Here is a 20079-nt window from a genome sequence, read left to right on the forward strand (position 1 = left end):
CGTCATTGAACGCTCACACCTACCTAAACTTTTAATTTTTTTTTCTCTTTCTTCTAACTCCTTCACTCAACTCCGTTATCCATTCTTTCGCCTATTCATCATTCGTTTGCTTATTCCCCCAGCCACCTCTAAGCATCCTTAAACTTTTCCTAAATCGTATTGCCGTCTAGGCTGCGGATTAGGACCATAATATTGCTTGACCGCTGGATACTCTCATTGATTCTTGATAACGCGGAGTCGCCTCGATCGCTTCGTTTCGCTCGGCCGCTTCACGTCAGTACCAAGTCGTGTTTCGGAAGACTAACCACGTTCTTACCGTGATCAACAACGTGCTTTTTCTACCCTGCTTGTCCGTACCGTCGTTCAGTCCGATTCTGTTCCTATTAGTTTGAACAATCCCTCGATTCGCATTTCTCCATCGCATCGCATACCTTGTTATCCTGCAGCTTTACGTACTATATTAATAAATAAGGTTTATCTCTGTCCTTTCGACCTCGGCAAGCGATCGTCGTTCTGCTAGCAAGCCGTCCTCGTCCACCAAGCTTTAATTCTCCTATTTGTGTAAGTGATGACAACTATCTATTTACTTAATTTAGTAGACCGAGAAGGGCGGATCACAAAGGTTTCTCCAAAAGTGGAGGGGTTTCTGCAAGTAGCTCGATGTTTCGATCTTACTACAAGAATATTATCTATATTTTGGGGTTGGTCGAAGCAATAAACCTTTGACTTTTCTTATAAACTTCGTCCCGTCATCCCATTATCCTACCCGACCGAGAGAGAGAGGAGAAATAGAGGGAGACGAACGACAAGGCATTATTGCCTACGCATTCGGGACTAAGGGACAAGTGTTCCTCAGCTATCCCATCACAGCAGGACCCAGTAGGATGGTTGGTTACATTTCCACAAAACACGGCTGACCTGTATTTCTCCTCACCATGCAGTATCCCGCCTGTTCGCGTCATATTCAGATACTTAACAGAATTTAAGCTCCGACGCAGTCCTCGAGACGGGCAATTCGAACTAGCATTGTAATTCCTTCGTTGTCTTACATACCACCAGAGATCTTACACGAGCGAGCCGATACCTGCAATCCCTGGATCTTAACTCGTTTTATGGGTTTGTGTTAAACCCGAAGAATTTCAGGCGAGTCAATCTATATGCCTAGGTTTCCAGTCACCTTCCGGCGGAAATCGACCGCAGCAGAAGATCCAAATGGACCGATAGCAGAGCATTCGTTTCGGGTTCTCGAGAGATCGGAAGTGAGCAGTGGGAAATCTTTCGATGGCGGCGCTAGGTTAGCTAGGATGACGGCGGCTGCGCCAAAGCCCAACATCCATCATTCCGATCTTGCAGCGGAGGATAATCTTTTTGCGGGTTTGAAGAACAATCGGTACGTGCGAATTAGATAATATTTCATGCATCTTCTTTTCCTTTTTCTATTTTTACATCAAAGTAACCGACCGGCTACTTCAGCTGTTCGCCAAGTTGGCGCCCGGACCTGGGCCTAGGGGTCAATTTTACGCCCCCGGTTACTCAGATTTTAGCACAGCATTTGTCTCAGACGCCCGCAGGCATATATATTAGGCTAGTCCCTAGCGTTGTGCAATTTTACTGATCCTCCCTAGGGGCAGTGGAAGTTCCAACACTACAAAGACGGCCTCCGATAACTCCTCCCGTCACAGCAACGCCTCAACAGCCCCCTCCTCAACCGACTTCACACAACAAGAAGACTGGCGCAACAGTGCTGGAAGAAAGCATACGTCGATGGCCGAGGGTCCTGCTCCACCGCCACATAAGAATGGTGGCGGTTTTCTAAAGCAGGCGGGAAGGACTTTCTCTTTTGGCAACAAAAAGACATCATTACCAACGATACCAGCCGAGGAATCCGTCCCTGCCGTGCCGTCGATGCCCGATGAGTATAGCCCTGGGACGCCTCGTGGTGGTCGCTCTCGAGCTGAGACCGCCTCGACAACCAGTACTGCAACACCTCCGAAAGTTGAAGACAGGGATTTCATGTTGGATCTAGGGGGTGATCTAAGCAGCATGCTTAAATTTGATAAACGTGCGAGTGTTGCCACGCTAAAGGGCTTAATGTCGAACCGAGTTAGTCAGCCTGCTCCACTTAATATCGACAACACAGCACCTGTCGAACCCCCGCAGCACTCATGGAACAGTCAGCATTCGAACGATGGGCTGTTGAGTTCAGGCCGAACCTTAACTTCTCCTCCCGCCGCTAGTGAACTACGGCCGCCTCCCGTTCCGAGACACCACACCACTCCTCTCGAGCGGCGACGCTCGGACGAAGATGACGAAGATACGACGTTGCTGAGGGATTCGATCGCGGCCACCCAGTTCCTATCCAGCGAGGAATCGGGTCCCAGTGGTGGTTCTACTCGGTATAGGAGGGATGAAGACGAGGTTTCGGAATTGAGATCCAGCCATGCCGACTCGTACTCTAAATCGTCTCGATTCGGTGCCAAGGTCGATGATGACAATATGTTCGATAGACCCCTCAGCCGCCCTAGGTATGTTCCGAGACAGAACGGTCGTACGAACAGCCAGCCGCAGAACAAAGTTATGACTCCTGCGGAGTTCGAGAAATATCGCCAAGATAAAGCTCGAGAGGAAATAATGGGATTAAACGACGACCCGGAGTCGGACAAGGAGGAGGAAGATAACTACGACGACGATGAGGATGAGCGGGAGAAAACAAGACAACTTGCCAAGCAGAGGAAGAAGCAAGAGGCTCATATGACGGTTTACCGACAACAGATGATGAAAGTGACCGGCGAGACCGGGAATGCGAATTCAAACGCGAACACGAACGCAAACATGAGTGGTCATGCTTCTCACCCTAGCATTTCATTGTCAGTAAGCGCACCAAACTTAGTATTGAACGACGGGCCTAGCAAAGGTGTATCCCCGTCTCCTCCTTCGGATGGCTCTGAGTCGGATGAAGAGGTGCCTCTAGCAATTCTTGCGGCACACGGATTTCCCAACAAGAATCGACCGCCGACACGACTCACTACCATGTCATCCAACCCTAATTTGCGAGCTTCTGTCCAACAACCTTCGTATGTTAGCGGACCGGGATCTGTCATGGGCGAAAGTGTTGGGGCCAACGGGGGTCGTCTTCCGCCATTTGCTCGAAGGTTACCCCAGGACCCATACCTCGGTGCAGGTTTGATCAACCAACCTCCGAGAGAATCATTTGCCCTTGGAGGTGGTGTTGCTGCCCCTAACCCGCCGGTACCTACCGGTGGCTTAGTAGGCGTGATTGCTAACGAGGAACGTTCGAGAGCAATGCGGCGTGGTAGTCCAGCCCTTGATAACACGAGGAGCATCCAAGCGAACGGAATGCGGATGAACGGAGGCTTTGACCCTATAAATGGCATTCCTCCTCAGATGATGTATCCAATGGGTATGCCCCAAATGCCTAATCAAATGCTAACTCCGAGCGATCAAATGCAAATGCAGATGTCGCAACAAATGCAGCAGTTTATGCAGATGCAGATGCAGTTCATGCAAATGATGACCGATCGAGGGCAGGGACAAGAGCAGATGCAGGGATCTCTCCGACCTCAAGGACACACGCCGACGCATTCAATGGGTTCACTAGGAGAAATTCCACGGGGTTCGTTTATGGGAGATATGATGGGAAACAACATGATGGGAAATAATATGGGCAACGGGATGAACTTGGATTTGCCGAGAGGTGATAACCAAATGCGGACGATGAGCATGGTCCAGCCAAGTTCGGCGTCGTGGCTCCAGCCTCCACAGAACGGTTATGCCCCATCGATCCGCGCTCAGGGCCAAGGTTACGCGCCTTCGATTGCACCTTCGGAGCGCAGCAACATCGGGTTACCTGGACGTTACCGACCGGTTTCCAGTGCCACAATGCTCGACCACGGAAGAACGTCTAGCATGTCCGGCGCGTTGCCAACTCTACACTCGAAGCTCCAAGCTGAAGTAAAAGTGTCGCCGATGAACAACAAGGAGGACGATGACGACGATGAGCAAGGGTGGGAAGCAATGAAAGCGAAGAGGGAGAAGAAAAAGAGCATTTGGCGAACCAAGAAGACTTTTGGGGATGATATTGGAGCGCTTATCAACTAAAGGGCGCATGTGCATTCTACCAGGCTATATCTAGCATTACATTTGGCTACATAAAATGGTGCATGTGCAAGGAACAACGGGGAAAAAATTAACCCTTGTCGTTTTGGATTCCAGGAAACCTTTCTTTCCCCTCGACACCATTTCCGCCTAATATTTGGAGGTTCCTTAAAGTAGGAGACGGTTCGAATTGTATATTTTCAGAATCACAGTTTCGTATATGTGATGGGAAAGGGGCGCATCTGGGTTCGCAAGAAAGATAAGACTCAGCTTTTGGATAAGAGAAAGACCTGCCACTTAGAAAGAGAATTGTTGGGATGGATTTGGGGGCGCGTCTGAAATTCGTGGCGGGACGACTCATGATAGACCAGCCTATATACCAGTAATCTAATACTTTATCCACCCACCTCTGTATTATACCTAGTCGTAAGAGATACTATGTGACGTGCGCCAAGTCATGAACGGGGGAAAGCATAATAGTTTTCATATACCTGCCATAAGTTCAGCGTAGTAGCTTTCGTTCATGTTATTCAGGTAGTCTGCGAGCGTGGCTAATCAATCTTCCCTATGAACTTATCGAGGCCTTGCCCAGCTTTACACAAGACCATCCGAGTAGGTGCCTAGGTAGCCAAGTAACCCTTGCCCTACCTTACTTTTCATTCCTTTTCTTTTTTTCTTTACTACCTTTTCTTTATCTATTTTCCTTCCTCTCTGTTTATTTCTGTTTAATTTTTTTTTACGTTGCGTTTGGTTCCATATCCAGGTACCCAAGTAGGTATGTAGGCATACATACACTTTTGCTTTATTCGATCTTGCCGCGGGCCCAGGCGCCGCGCTTGACGCCCAGCTCGACGGCGGCGGAGCCCCAGTCCTCGCCGTGGTTATGGCTTCCGGGGCCGAGGCCGGCGCGGGTCTTGGCCTGGCCCTCATCGAGGACGGTGAGGACGCCGAAGACGACGGGGACGCCGAGGTCGAGGCCGACGCGCATGAGGCCTTGCGAGACGGCGTCGGCGATGTACTCGAAGTGCATGGTCTCGCCCTTGATGAGCACGCCGACGGCGACGATGGCGTCGAAGGGCTGCGTCGACGACGGGTTCGGGGTCGGCAGCGAGGATAGGTCTGTCGTGGACCCGCCTAGGAGGTCGCCTGCCGAGGAGGCGCCGCTGCTGGATTGCTGGATCTGAGAGGCTGCGTACATGCTGTGAGGTGGGGGAGGCGTTAATGAGTTACGGTACTTAGGTAGAGAGGGGGAAGGGGAAAGGGTAGGAAGAGGAGGGGTAAATACCGCTGGACGGCGATGGGCAGCTCCCACGACCCGGGGACGGACTGCACGACGATGTTAGACTCCTTGACGCCGAGGCTTAGCAGCTTGTCCTTGGTGCCCTTGACCAGCGGCTCGATGATGGTGGCGTTCCAGCGCGCGTGCACGATGCCGATGCGCAGGCCGCTGCCGTCGTGCTCCTGTGGCGTGGGGCCCTTGAGCGAGTGTGCCATTTTTTTCTGGTTTTCTGTTTCGGATATATGTGTCTAGAGAGAGGTGGTATCAAATTCGCGCCGGAGAGGTCTACTCGCTGGTTACTGATTGCTGGTATACCGGTAATACCTAGTCGATGTCGGAGCAGCGAGCGGATCGTCGGGAGGGGGTTGCGGTTTCGCCAATTGAAGGGCAGTTGAGTGAAGTTGCTTAGGAATGCTGGGTTAGTGAAACTCGGAGAGGAGTAGGCCGCTTTCGAAATGGGTGAGACGGAAGCTTGCTTCGTGGGAGGTATGGATTGTAGGTATGTAAGAGATTCCTAGGCCGTATTGCGGCATGCTTGCGAGGTGGGCTGAGGGAGAGCGAACGCAGCAACTGGAGAGGGGCATGACGCAAGTCCGGACAGGGATAGCCTTGCCTGTCTTAGTTTCCTTTTACGGCGCCTAAGGTTTGTGTGTCTTCGTCACCCAAAGATGCCTATAGTTGGATTGACTTTGTGTTCAACTTTATTATTAGGATGGTATGAGGTAGATACATTCATATTTCAAATGAAGGAAGGAGTGAGTTGGATGAAATTTGAGTTGCGGCAACACCTCCAGGATTGTTCAAGGCAAGGCCCTTTCAATGGAAGGCATGAGGGAGGAGCTGGGAGCCCTTTGCTGCTCACCTGGGTTCATTGCCATTGAGCCCTTCAGTCTCTTCATCAAACACAAAAACATCTTCGCTTCTATTACTTTCGTTAGAAGATTTCTATATCAACTTCACAGAGTCATTATATCCTAATAAGTTCTATGGATGTCAAAGGTTGTTTCTGTCTGTGATTCTTTCGGCCTACTTCAATCGTCCCCATGTCTTCCATTTCTCGCTTACCAGAGTCCACAACCCGGCTTTTGGGCTCTTCTTTAGTCATTACGACGCCAGTCACTCTAGTCAAAGAACTACTTGACAATTCAATAGATGCAAAAGCGTCCTCAGTTGAAGTCATAACATCCGCCGATACAGTCAGGAAGATCGAGGTCCGAGACAATGGTGTTGGTATTCATCCAGATGATTATGACGCTCTCGGGAGACGTGGTCACACAAGCAAACTCAGAAGCTTCGAAGAACTAAGGATTCAATCCGTCAAGACGCTTGGGTTTCGTGGGGAGGCATTAGCAAGTGCAAATTCCTTGGCTCAAGTCACGGTTACCACCAAAATCGCCTCAGAGCCCGTTGCGGCTATTCTTCATATTGTACCAGGCAAAGGAGGTGTATTGAAACAACAACCCACGTCAGCGCCGGTCGGAACTACAGTAAGTATCACAAGTCTGTTCGGCAAGTTACCTGTTCGTGAGCAAGTCGCCATCAAGGAGTCCGCAAAAACGATTGATAAGATTCGCGAAGTCCTTCGCTCCTATGCTATGGCAAGACCTCAACTCAGGCTCTCGTTCAAAGTCCTGCACTCACCAAAGCAAACTTGGTCTTACTCGCCAAAACCAGAAGCGTGTGTGAAGGAAGCCGCGATACAGCTCTTCGGGGCAGAGATTACGACTCATTGCTTTGAGCAGACATTTGAGATAAACGAGCTTCAGGGCCAGCGCCAGAGTGATGCTTTGAACAATCCTAATCCTCCATCAAGTGGAAATTATGTGTTCGAAACACTTATTGTCAAGCCAAATTGTGACCCTTCAAAAGCACCAAAGCATCAGTATTTCTCTGTCGACGGCCGCCCTATCACAGGTAAGGGAGGTACCATGAAGAAATTGCTAAGCATCTACATCGAGCAGATATGTACTGCTTTCCGGCAAAGTTCCTCGGTTACTGTACCAAGGGACTGCTTCATTCGGCTAAATATCAAGTGTCCTCCTGGGAGCTATGATGCAAATGTTGAGCCATCTAAAGATGACGTCTTGTTTTCCAACGAAAATGTAGTGCTTGATGGATTTAGGGACTTGTGTAAGGAAGTGTATGTGATGTCTACACTCAGCAATTCGGTAGAGCATAGCTCTACGTTAGACAAAAGGGATGGGCCAGCAACCCAAGATTCATCATTCACTGAGCTACAGGGGCAGTGCCGCCCTCAAGCAGGCAATAGGGGAAGTATCCCGTTGCAGGTGCGAGACCATACAACGTCACAGCCGACATTTTCAGCTCAATCTAAACAAGAGTCAATCATAGACCATCAACCTCTGTCTATACACTCACAAGAAGCCCTACAAGAGGCATCTGATCCTATAAATATCGGTTTCACGCCAATAAATACGCAAATGTTAACTACCCAGAACGACTCCATATCTACAGGGGTACCGAGATCCAAGGTAATATCGCCAAATACCAGATCTACTCGATGTCAAGTCGACATGTCCACAGATTTTAACGAATACAACCATAATTATCCTAACAAAAAACGTACACAGCCTTCCCAATCACACAAAGACGGGGCTGATGCCGTCGAATACTCGACTCTACAAGATGTAAATCCATGGGCCATTGCTAAGGCAAATGCGCCTAACAGGAGTAAGGAACAGACTTTTAGGGATTTGGCAGATGTGGATAGCTCATCGTTACCTGTATTAGAACCATCAATGACCCCAGATCCCCCTATCCTTCGCCACACAAGAGCAGTACCTCGGGATCTTGATGTCCCACTAAGCCAGCAACGCTTGTTTCCGCAAGGTGGTTCCCGTCAATTTCGACCTAAAGTACCAGGTGGCCCGTATCATAGCCCAATGTCAAGCCCGCCTGAGATAGCTTCGCGGAAAGCAACGTATAGCGCCAATATGTCCGCTCCTCTTATGTCACGACGTCGTCGTGATTATGCACCATGGTCGCCACCTTCATCCGCGGAGAGAACAATACCTAATAGCGATCTCTCGCTTAACAATGCACCAGAGCGAGCCTCGGAGAGCATGAAGCAAACTCAAATATCCTTTAAGGGTGCTGCAAGGAAATCTAAGAAGCGACGACCTGAGGAGGACATTGTCGAGGTAGATCATCTAGATCTACAAGATCGGGGACACAATAGCGAGAATGGCCTTCAGAAGATGCTAGCAGCAGCAAGACGAAGCCTCAACCATCAAATTTCTCAGGAGAAAGACAGTCACAGCTCTAACCATAAATCTTACGAGGCCCATATACGCGCAAAAGCCGGTGCGCAACGTCAACCATTTACCCAGTCAAATCTTGATCATGCCCAAGCAGGAAGCAGTTCGAACATCAAAGAGCCGATCAAAACGACCCTGCCTCATGATGATCCCAGAGCGTATCTCTTGCGTCGACAGAAGTCGATGACTGCACAGGAAAACAGCGCAATTCCGAAGAAACCCAGGCGAATGAAAAGTTCTCTCTTGCCGCTGGAGAATGTTCCATCTGATAACCAGATGCATTTTATGGTTTTGGTCGAGGCGTTGAGTATCGAAGCTTTGCGCACCTCTATGAAGGGAGGCGTGGCTTACGATAAATACATGGAAAGAGGGGCCGTTAAGAATGGTCTCGAAATGGACCTTGACACAGGCCACACAGTCGAAGATCGCTTAATGTCGCTGCTTCAGGGGCGCCGCGGTATGGCTGATGGCGAGGAAGCAGAGCTTGAGATTGGCCTCTGTTCTTTACTGAAAGGAAAAGGCGCCGCAGTTGTTGCTTGAGCATAAGAAGGGGAACTGGGTGCTAATTGGCGTTCTAATGATCCTCTTATCGGCTGATTGTTTCTTGCTAGGAGAAAGCGAACATGGGAGAATCGAGCTGACACTAACTTGAGCTATATATGACGAGCTATAGTACCAGACGCTTCAATGATTGCTATGTATATGGGGGAAGATCATGTGGATTTATCTTCGTTTGTCACGTAGCTTTGAAGGGGGCTTTCATGTAAATGATGGCGAACTAGAAGTAATACACAAATATGATACCTAAATGTGGACTCTGATAATAATACCCGTAAAGCCTTAAGAACCCGAGTGTGTCTAGATAGGTTCTATGAACACCCCAGCCTAAATTGTTTGCCTTGGAGGTAAAGAATATCGAGTGGGCATTATCAAGCTCATATTAAGTCTCTGGAGGAGGGGCAATGAAGACCCGGGGGCCTATGAGAAGAGCGATGATAAACAATATCCCATAAGGAGCTGGCTATAGAGGAAAGGGGCTTTTGGCCAGTCATAGTGAGGCATTGTGCTTGTTGATAATCTATCAACCACTTAAAGGATTCTGAATAGATAAGATTACCTATTGAATTATAAAGGGGAAGACGATGGTTTACTATACATCTTCTACCTAGGAGTTCTTATAAATTAATTTGATCTGGGGTTCAGGCAGCGGCGCTTCATACTTAGTGTCTTCAAAGAGGCGCCAGCAGGAGATAAGATTTGTATCCTTTTGGTGACACATCTTAATGTCACAATACATCTTATGTATGCGTAAAGTCGAATTAGTAGATGGTAGGCTTCGGAGGAGTTGTTATTAACATGTATTTTATTCTAGGGGATAAAGTTAAGCACCTTGCAGCCCTCAGGGGAGTTAGGTTCGGGACGACGGGCCGCACGGTTTGAGTTGATTGACTCCGATTGACATCTTTGGCATATGATTGAGCTTGTATATCTGGTTTTGTTGAGATATCGAAGATTATTCCTTTGGTGAGATCACCGAGGTCCGATAGAAACTTCGGCTTCATTTGTTATATCCATCTACCCGAGTTGTATTGACTTTCAGGATCAATATCTCGTAAAACCAACATACTCACCCAGAGGCAAAGTGAAATCAAGTCGATATGTTTGCGCAGCTTGTCTTGTGAAGCTACCATGACGTAAAAATCTAAATTTGGCTGTTAAAAACTTGACTAGACAAGCAAGGACTATGAGCCCGGCGGGATGGAATAAAAAGCAACTCGAGAAAAGATGGCTTAAGTTCGTCGCCACGTGTTTTGCCGATGAACTCCTAGTGTCAGACTTCTCGTTATTGGTACATAAACGCGTGGCTATGGCGCAAAATGCCAGACTGGTGAGACTCTCTTCTGAAGGGATGCGTTAGAAACAAAACTTGGAGCCCAGATGCTCACTAAGCGGTGAACCGACCTGAGACCTTCGATTCCCCCTCCAAGAGACAGCCCTATGATACATATACCTAGTAGGTGGTGTTTTGACGGCAGTACTAACGGACAAACCCACCTAGTTTTAACGAGGTGAAGTCGGCATACAGCGAAGAGAACCTGCTTTTTCTCGGCAACGCTAATGCTGTGCCACGTCTAGACCCCAGGCGTCGATCTCGATTTGCTCAAGCCTCAGGCAGGCTTCCGCCTCCAGGGCCTCGTATCGCATAAGGAATTGCATGCAATGACGCGTTTCGGATTATATGGGATGCGGGCGGTACTTAAGATCGGCGGCTCCGCTGTTGCGGGATGTGCCTAAAACAGCCGGGACGACGAAAATGGGATGTGGGAGTGCCATTGTCATTTGCGCGAAGAACGGACGAAGAACAAACAAAATCTATCTTAACGTGTCTTGGGCGCGCGCGAGGTCCCTGATGCTAAGGGCGATGCGAATTCTCGCGTTCGGTTCCCATTCTAATTCCATCTCACTATGGCATAAAAGCCAAGACCGAGATGGACCGCGGACTAGTTGTCAGTGGGATGCGCTGCACAACGACTGGCTCGTGAAGCTGTGTGGCCCCGCCGTCAGACCCCGTAAGACCCGTATTGGATTTAGTCCAACGAGAAGCTCTACCGTGCCTCGTTCGGAACATTTCCCTCAACGGCTGATGGCAGGGCGTCCGAACTAGATTCCTTGCTCGCGACGCTGCGACGGAATCAGTTGACACGAGCGCGCCACAGCTAACTAGCCATTGGCGCAACCTGTTGGTGCTCTCCTTAACCCCTTCTGCTGTAGCTGAGCAGACCGGCATTCCTGGACCCAGCGCTATACGGACACGATACTAGAAATAGCATACAAATAGGACTATCTTTCTCACAAAATAATGAAAGGAACAAGATCGGCTACCCGTGTCATGGAAGATTGGGTTTTGTGAGCTCCGTTGTGTACACACATAGTAGATGATAAAGTAGGACGAATATACAACAACTCATTAGAATCGGGAAAGTTGTTCGAGACGTCGTGTAGTTGTGATACAACCACTTAACCGTCACAACCTACTTTTGTAATGGATTTCCTTTTACAATGTTTATATTGTTATTACTTATTTTAGATTTTTTTTATTATAATATTAAACTTTTAATTAAATTATTAAAAATAATAAATAAAAGAAATTATAAGTAGCGTATTATATATATTATAATAAATGTATAAAAAATTTATTAATTATAATAATAATTATAAAATATAATTTTATTTTTTTTATTTTTTTATAATAATTTTATAAAATTTAATTATATTAAAAAAAATAATATATTTATAAAAATTAATTTTTAAATAAAAAGAAAAAATAATTAATTAAATTATAAATAAATAAATTTATAAGAAAGTTTTTAATTACGTTATTATTTTTTTTTATATAATTTATTTTAATTATTAAAAAAAAAATTAAAAAATTTAAAGTTAAATAAATAAATAAATTTTTAAAACGAAATACGAAAATTATATAAATAATAAAAAAATTTATAAATATTAATTATATATATATAAATAAAAAAAAAAAATTTAAACGTTTTATTTTTATTTACACGGTATATATAAATATTATAATATATTATTTTTAAATAAATATAATATTAACGAAATTAAGTTTTAAAAAAAAAAATAAACGGTGGTTTAATATTTAAAATTATTAAAAAATATTACGTTAAAATAATAAATTTAATAATTATTTTATAAATAATAATAATAAAATATATATTTAAAATTAAATATTAAAAAATTTTTATTATTATTTATAAAAATAAAAAATTTTAAATATAATAATTTAATTAAAAAATAATTAAATAAAAATTTATAATTATTAAAAATAATTAAATTAATAATAAAATAAAAATTTATTAATTAAAATAAATATTTTTAATTAAAATTAAATTTAAAAATAATTAATATAAATTATTATTTTAGCGAATTTAAATTAATGAGCCCGTTTTTAGTTATATTTTTTTAATTATAATAAGTTTTAATTAATTAAATCATAAGATTCCTTTAAAACATTAAAAACATGTTATTAATTTAAATTAATTTAATCGTTTTTTCCTTTTATTAATAAACTTTTATTTTTATTTTTATTTTTATTTTTTAAAATTATTAATATTTTAATTATTAAAAAAATTTAATTATATTACGATTTAAATATATAAGTTTTATTATTTATATTAATAAAATATAATTAATTTAATTAATACGCTTAAATCGCGGTGTAACCGAATTTTTTTATTAATTAAAACGCGTAAACGCGTAAGCGCGTTTATTTAATTAATATTTAAATATACCGTTTAAAAATAAAAATTTAAATTATTTTTTAAATAAATAATTTTTTTTATATAAATAATAATTATTAATTTATTTTTAAACTTATTTTTAAAATTATTAAAGCTATTTTAAGTTAATTTTTATTAAGTGAGTTTTAATAAAGTTTTTATATAATAACGGTTCGAAATAATGAATATATAAAAGGCTTTAAACGTAATGTTATTAATTATTTAATTTATTATTAAGTTTCGAATTAATCCGACCGTTAGTTATGATATCGTGGCTTTAAAGTAAATAGGTGTGGTTTTTACTACCGATTTACACGTGGATTTTTTTTCGTTTAAGTTTAAAATATTTTTAAATTACGTTTAAATAAAACTTAAAATAATTAAAAAACTTTAAAAACCATTTTATTAACCCCGAAATATATTTTATAAAAAACTTTATACGTGGTTATTAAATAATATAAAATTTTATATTCGAAAATAAGTTAATTTTATATTAATGGAACCGTTTTTAAACTAAATTAATTTAAATTAAATTTTAAAGAACGCTACGCTTGTTTTATAAATACAATGGTACGGGCTAAGTAAACCACGCGTAACGTGGTTAAATGTAACTAATTTTTTAAAACTTAATTTAAATTAACTAAAATAAATAAATTATTAATTTTTAATAATTATTTTTTTTATATTAATTTTAAATTTATATAATTAATTTATACGAATAAAATAATTTTTATTTATTTTTTTATTTATATTAATAATTTAATATAATTTTTAAACGTTAATATTTTTTTTTTAAAAAAATTTATTTTAAATAAAAAATAAAATTTTAAATTTTATATTTAATTATAATATTAATTTATAAATAATAAATGTTATAAATTTATATTAAAATTAATAAAAAAATTTTTTTAATTATAAATATATTAATTAAATAACGAAAATTAAATTTATAATTTTTAAATTTTTTAAAAATATTAATTAAACGAAAAGAAAAAAAAATAAAAAAAAAATAATTAATTTTTAAAACTTTTTTTTATAAATTATTAAAAAATATTTAAAAAATTTTTAAAAAACTTAATAATATTATTAAATAATTAAAAAATATTAAAAAAAATAAAATAAAAATAAATTATAATATTTATAATTTAATTATTAAAATTAAAAAAAAATTTATATTTTAAATTTTAATTATTATTATTTTTTAAATAATTAATTAAAATTTAAAAACGTAATTAAATTAATTTATTTTTAATATATATTAAAATATTTATTTTAATTTAAATAAAATATTTATTAATTTATTAAAAATTAAAAATATTTAATTAAAAAAAAATTATTTAATAAATTTTTATTTAATAAATTAATAAAAAATTATATTATTATTAAAATAAATAAATTAAAAATTAAATAATAAAAGAAAAAATAAATATTTTTTTTAATTTAATTATATATTAATTAATTAAATTATTATTATTTAAATCTTAAAGGTGGTGGTGGGATAAAATTATAAAAGGGGGTCCATTACAAAAATGGGTTGTAACGGTTATATCATTGGTAGAGCTTGTTACTTAATTGATATTGTCGCGTAATACCCGATGCAATGGTGTATATAAGAGATACCGAGTTGGACAAGACTTCAATTTTTGGCTCGAGAACAATTGAATGAAGAGAAGCTTCGGTGTTGTACTACAAACTAATAAGTACCGTGGTCTCCGCATCTGTGTGACGGCTTGGTTCTCACATGATGCATGGGATAGCTCCTTATGCTCCTTACATAGCAGGAAGTAGGTACCCCTAGCTAGGGGAGTCTGAGAAGGGACGAAAGGAAAAGAAGGTTTGCCTAGTAGAGAGTTTGCCCATACTCTTGGGATTTCAGGGACTATCGTCAATTATACCTGCCTTTCGTCTTCTCTTATTCTAGCAGGTGGTAGCGGTCGAACTGTAATGACTTCATTGCTCTCGTCATCGCCTGTGATTGGTTAATGATTGATCAAGAGCATGAATTATCGCATAGATGTGTCGTTCGATATAATAGCTATAAATCACCCACTAATATAGCATCGGTGGCTTCTTTCATATTCTATCTCCTTTGTCACGGCAGCAATTTTTAGGATCGCTGAAAAGATAGGGCGATCCGTCAGCTTCTACCATTTTCATTACAGCATATTGAAATCTCCTTACGAGGTACGAGGTACGTATTTTAAGTCTTAGGCGCTAATGTAGCAAGATGCGTTGGCGTTTAAGACGGCTTCAAGGGTCCCCCTGGACTTTCTCCTCCGCTCTTGACGAACTTTTTTTTCTTTGTTCTGATTTTCATCCCAATTTCCATATTGGCAAGTACATAATAATAAAACCTGTTGTTGATAACACAACTCTTCTATCGTTGTCACAGTCACTATCACCGTTTCTCTACTTCTTACCACTCTCGCTTTTGATATTCTGTCATTTTGGCATTTCTATTAATGAACATAACCGTAACCAGCAAACCCTCGAATCAAAAGCCCTGGCTCGAGCAGTAAGCAAGCCAACAATCCACCAAGCAGGGATCCTTCGATTTGATTGTTAGACGAGCGGTACATCTTTGAATGTATTTCATACGCTAGATTTGGTAACATCATAATCACCACCATAAACCGAACGGCGCACTGCCACAATCAACGCCCCAGCTGCCCGATATCCGATCTACAGCTCCTTCCCCCAATCTTCTCGCATCATCTTGTTATTTTCTACTCGTATCTATAATCTAAATTCTTTTCTTCACCTACCCGTCCGCAAACCCATCGAATTCCGGTTTTTAGGAAACACAGCCATCCCGACCACGTCTAGCAAAGTCCTCCGTCGCGCGCGCTCCCTCCTTTAATTGTTAAGTTGCAGAAGTCAGTCGACTAGCCTGACGAAACTGCTCTTCGTTCTAGCATGATGCGGCCTTAGTGGTATTAGATCATTCCGCATTAAGCCCTGGACGAAACACTCCTGGTAAATACTCGCCGATAACGAACGATGCGAAGTTATACCTCGAGAGTTCCCAGTACTCCTACGCCTTACTCGAGCTACGCCGACGTCGAGCCTGACGAGACTCAAGATGCGTATACAACAGATAGTGTTTCGCCCGAAAAGATGACAGGTGCTTGTGGATCCAAGCAAGGAGGGCGTTGGCCGTCGTCTTCTGCCTTCGTCCCAGCCAAACGACGTGTAAACTATTCGTCTCCTGCTAGTATCATATTGCGTTCTTTGGTAGCATGTACTTGGATTCGTACCGCTTCGGCCGTAATGTTGCCGGCGTTCGACAACTGTCTAGACAGCAACTACATCTACTCTAATCAACCGGAGGGAGAAGCCCAGCTCCAATGGGTTCCCTTGCACGTCGATGCCGTATTCGATACTCAGAACCCGACTCATAACTTGATGGTCACTGTTTGGGGGAATGTGACGGGCCGCGCTGGCAGCGATGCACTGCCGGCATGGAATTCTTCGGATTGGAACGACCCAACTAAGGTACTCAATGGGAAAATACAAAATGAGCCTGATCAGAGTGTGCCGGCCAGTCAGCGCAAAGTGACTACTTTACACAGCAAAGTCGATGTCCTAACATACGAGCCTTTCGTTTCGAACGTGAATTTCTGCGATAACCTCATTAATGGAACATGTCCGCTTGGCCCCGTGTTTAGTAACATATCTGCGTAGGTTTCCCCCCTCCTGGGAATACGAAAAGAGGGCTTACCATTTCTTGCCATATCATACTAATATCTATAATCTACGTAGGAACTCGACTGATGGTCTTTCTTCGTTCAACATTTCGAATGACTTTTCTTCGACATACGCATTCACGTCGTTCGCTCCGACCTTTATTATTTGGTACGGAGATGCGGCGAAGACCACGATCGGATGTGTATCTGCAATCGTCACGCCAGACCTCGGAGGGATCGCGTGGCCTCTCAAATTCATCCCCTTATTTGTTCTAATCTTAGTGGGATTTGCGACAGTCTTCTCAGCAATCTCCAGTCCATGGGGTACTAGTGACGTCTTCCATTGGACGTCTAATTATGGAAGAGATCCAGACCTTTTACGTCTAGTTACCCCAGGTTTTGGAGATTGTCTCCAGTATATCCAGTTCATTGTTTTAACTGGGAGTCTCACTCTGGAATATCCTGGGTTCTACCAGCCAGTCGCCAGCCAAGTCTCGTGGTCCTCGTTGATGTTTAACGAGACTTTCGTGACCGGCGCAAAGCCGTGGCAAAATATTGTCGACGGTATCTATTACACGAATGGCAAATACGGTCTCGAAATTACTGCACAGTTAGATGGGATGAGTGAGGTTCAAGACATCTGGGCTGGGATGATGGTATGGCTGCTTGTTATCATTGGTGCCGTGCTTCTCTTGATCCAAGTAGGCTTCTTTTTGCGATGGCTCCTACGATACATCAGCCGTGTTCCAGAGGAAGACCTTCGAGCTAAGAACATACCTTTTTCGGCCGGCAATGTTATTCGTCTCGTCTTCGGCTATTTTCTACTACCTATCGTCGCGCTCTCTACCTTCCAGCTGGTGGTCTCAACCCGGTCTGCGGGCTACCTTACAGCTCTGGCCGCCCTCACTCTGGTTGTCATCATTGGATTTGCGATATGGCTTATGCATATCATTGCCAATACCAAACCAAGGTCTCATCTGTTTGATGATTTGTCGACAGTTCTTCTTTATGGCCCCCTTTACAATACATATTCCGACGAAGCTGCTGCCTTTGCGCTAATTCCGATCATATTAACAATTATGCGCGGCATTGCGATTGGCGCCGTGCAGCCGTCTGGTACCGCACAAATAGTGATATTAGCCGTGTGCGAGGTGATTCAAATACTAACGCTTCATGCATTCCGGCCTTTTCATTCGCCTACCTCGATGAATGCTTACCATACCGGATTCTCGATAGTCCGTTTTGTGTCCGTTATATTAATGGTCGCATTCACGCCAAGTTTGGGGATTTCGGAAGGCCAAAAGGGATGGATTGGCTATGCGATCTTATTGATACACGCCTGTGTTCTCGTTTTCGGCTTCTTCCTAAACGCGTTACAGACGATCATCGAAGTAATCGCGCGTCTGTTGGGCGCCGGAGGAGACGACATCGACGGTCAGACTAGGGGCGGATTGTCCAAGATTTTTGGCGCTCGTCAACTCTCGAGGCGTGTGGACCGACGCGGTGGCCCATCTCGACAAAGCCAACTTAGTAGCACTGCTATGTTAAACTCCGAAATCGCAACTAAGAGAGGGTATGGTCGCGTAAGAAGTGAATCGGCTGGCAGTATGGGAATCATTATTGGGCCAAACCAGAGGAGTTCTAGCGCTCTGGACGCCCGTAGTCTAGATACATACTCGATTCCGCTAGGTAGTGGTGGCGCGTTTACTCCGACGACGACAACCCCTGGAGATGCTAGTACCTTCTCCTTCCTACCCTCCCCAGGACAGGCAACTCGTCCCCAACCTACAGCAGATCCCTACTACCGCCCTCCACGTGCTCGCCGAGCAACCATCGATGACGGTTCGTCTTCACCAAATCGGACCCGCGGTTCCTTAGGTAGTGTCGACTTGTCAAACCACCGACTGAGCCAGCCCGAACGGCAGCTCACCGATGGGGAGGACAATGCACCTCCTCCAGGAAGAATAAATCCACCCCCGGCGCCTGCACCATACATACCAGTCTTCGCTCCGAGAACAGATTACTCGACCCGCGAGGTTGATTTTTACTACGGTGTGCGCGGTCCAGCATTAAACTCCGAGGGAGCAGGTCGCAGACTAGGCACAGGACCAGCAGATCCTACCAGCCCGGTGGCAAATGCTACAGGATGGCTTAAACGTCTGTTTGGCGGGAAGACTAAGGAAAAGGGGAAGGGCTTCGAGGTAGTCAGAAGTGCTAGGATGCCGCCCGCGATGAAGGCAAGAGGCGGCGAATTTAGCGATGATCCACCAGAGGGTATTCCCGTAGCTATGGGTGTAGTGCGTAATGGGCCCATAGAAAGCGATGATGAGGATGATACGCCAAGGTCGAGGAAGAGCAAGCGTGTCGTCGAAGACAGCGCCCAAGGCGAGTTATTGGATGAAGACGGCGAAGCAGCTCGATCAGACGACTCTTTAGACCTTGTGGAGTTCAGGAAAGTATCTAAAGACCCACCACTTCTACCCGACTTCGATACCGGTTCGAGCTTCAAGGTCCCTAGTAGGTTGCCCTCGAAAGCGAGTAGACAGGCATCACAGAGAACGGTAAAGGCACCGACGGAAGCCGGAGATGTGCCGGCAGTGCCCGAGGTACCTAGAAAGAGCTCAAAACGGAATTCAAGCGTGGATCCATTAGGTGGAAGGCGACTTGAAACCGTGCCGTCTATAGAGATTCCACCGTCGCAGACTCAATCAGAATCTACAATGCGCCCGGGGGGTACGTCGGCGAGACTGCCTTTTGACCGAAGCAACTCACAGAAGCGCCTTTCGGTATCATCGACAGCAGAGACGGAAGGTTCTAATCAGATGCCCTCATCTACTGATACTGAAGATAGGCCCACGAGCTACGGCCACGTCAATCATCACAACATTAGTAGGGTTGATCCCGATCAAAGGATGGACCTACTCGGGAGTACTGCAGAGGTAGTGGGCGGCTCGAGGAAACCAAGTCCTGGCTCGTCAACGTCCAGGCGAACTTGATTCTAGAGCATGTCTACTGTCAATCATATATAATCACGTGTAACGAATTTTCTTGAGTTGCTGTATAGGATTTGATGTATAGAGAGTCGACCTCCTTTTGTTCGGCCTGGACTATAATTGGGAATAACAAGCGAGGCGGTTTGTCATTTTGCGGATGGGACTAGCAAGGCGCTTAAGGATCTGATCACTCATATCTCACGGTAAACGATGTTTCGATATCAAACCCGGTCCTTGTTTATAACTCGTTATCTACAACGAAATTTCTGTTGAGCGACGGCGTACAAAAAAAGTAGCGAGGTACAGAAAAGGGGTGAAATCATGGTACATGTCGTCGGAAGGGCGTACGCATATAATGGCATGTGTGATGTGGGTGGGGAGAAGAGGGGATTCGCAGAGAATGGAAGACTTAATAATACCTACAATTCA

General features: G+C 43.3%; 4 protein-coding genes across 4 annotated transcripts; 3 read left to right on the top strand and 1 right to left on the bottom strand.

Annotated features, from left to right (window-relative positions):
- The first annotated feature begins 425 nt into the window (after positions 1-425).
- F4807DRAFT_109900 (uncharacterized protein) lies at positions 426-4163 on the top strand. Its single transcript, XM_047992743.1, has 3 exons — positions 426-648; positions 942-1390; positions 1626-4163. Exons 2-3 carry the CDS (start codon positions 1158-1160, stop codon positions 4117-4119), a joined length of 2727 nt encoding a protein of 908 aa, XP_047853609.1. The 5' UTR covers positions 426-648; positions 942-1157; the 3' UTR covers positions 4120-4163.
- A 534-nt stretch (positions 4164-4697) lies between these two features.
- On the bottom strand, positions 4698-5712 carry F4807DRAFT_109713 (6,7-dimethyl-8-ribityllumazine synthase). The gene is made up of 2 exons (XM_047992742.1): positions 5402-5712; positions 4698-5315 (listed from the first exon to the last, which is right to left on the bottom strand). Exons 1-2 carry the CDS (start codon positions 5608-5610, stop codon positions 4919-4921), a joined length of 606 nt encoding a protein of 201 aa, XP_047853610.1. The 5' UTR covers positions 5611-5712; the 3' UTR covers positions 4698-4918.
- A 496-nt stretch (positions 5713-6208) lies between these two features.
- Positions 6209-9437, top strand: F4807DRAFT_109687 (uncharacterized protein). The gene has a single exon (XM_047992741.1). It carries the CDS (start codon positions 6439-6441, stop codon positions 9211-9213), a length of 2775 nt encoding a protein of 924 aa, XP_047853611.1. The 5' UTR covers positions 6209-6438; the 3' UTR covers positions 9214-9437.
- A 6314-nt stretch (positions 9438-15751) lies between these two features.
- Positions 15752-19856, top strand: F4807DRAFT_109937 (uncharacterized protein). The gene is made up of 2 exons (XM_047992744.1): positions 15752-16651; positions 16734-19856. Exons 1-2 carry the CDS (start codon positions 15972-15974, stop codon positions 19651-19653), a joined length of 3600 nt encoding a protein of 1199 aa, XP_047853612.1. The 5' UTR covers positions 15752-15971; the 3' UTR covers positions 19654-19856.
- The last annotated feature ends 223 nt before the right edge of the window (positions 19857-20079 follow it).

The sequence above is a fragment of the Annulohypoxylon truncatum genome, assembly GCF_022578515.1.
Source record: "Annulohypoxylon truncatum strain CBS 140777 unplaced genomic scaffold F4807scaffold_19, whole genome shotgun sequence".
Classification (NCBI taxonomy): domain Eukaryota; kingdom Fungi; phylum Ascomycota; class Sordariomycetes; order Xylariales; family Hypoxylaceae; genus Annulohypoxylon; species Annulohypoxylon truncatum.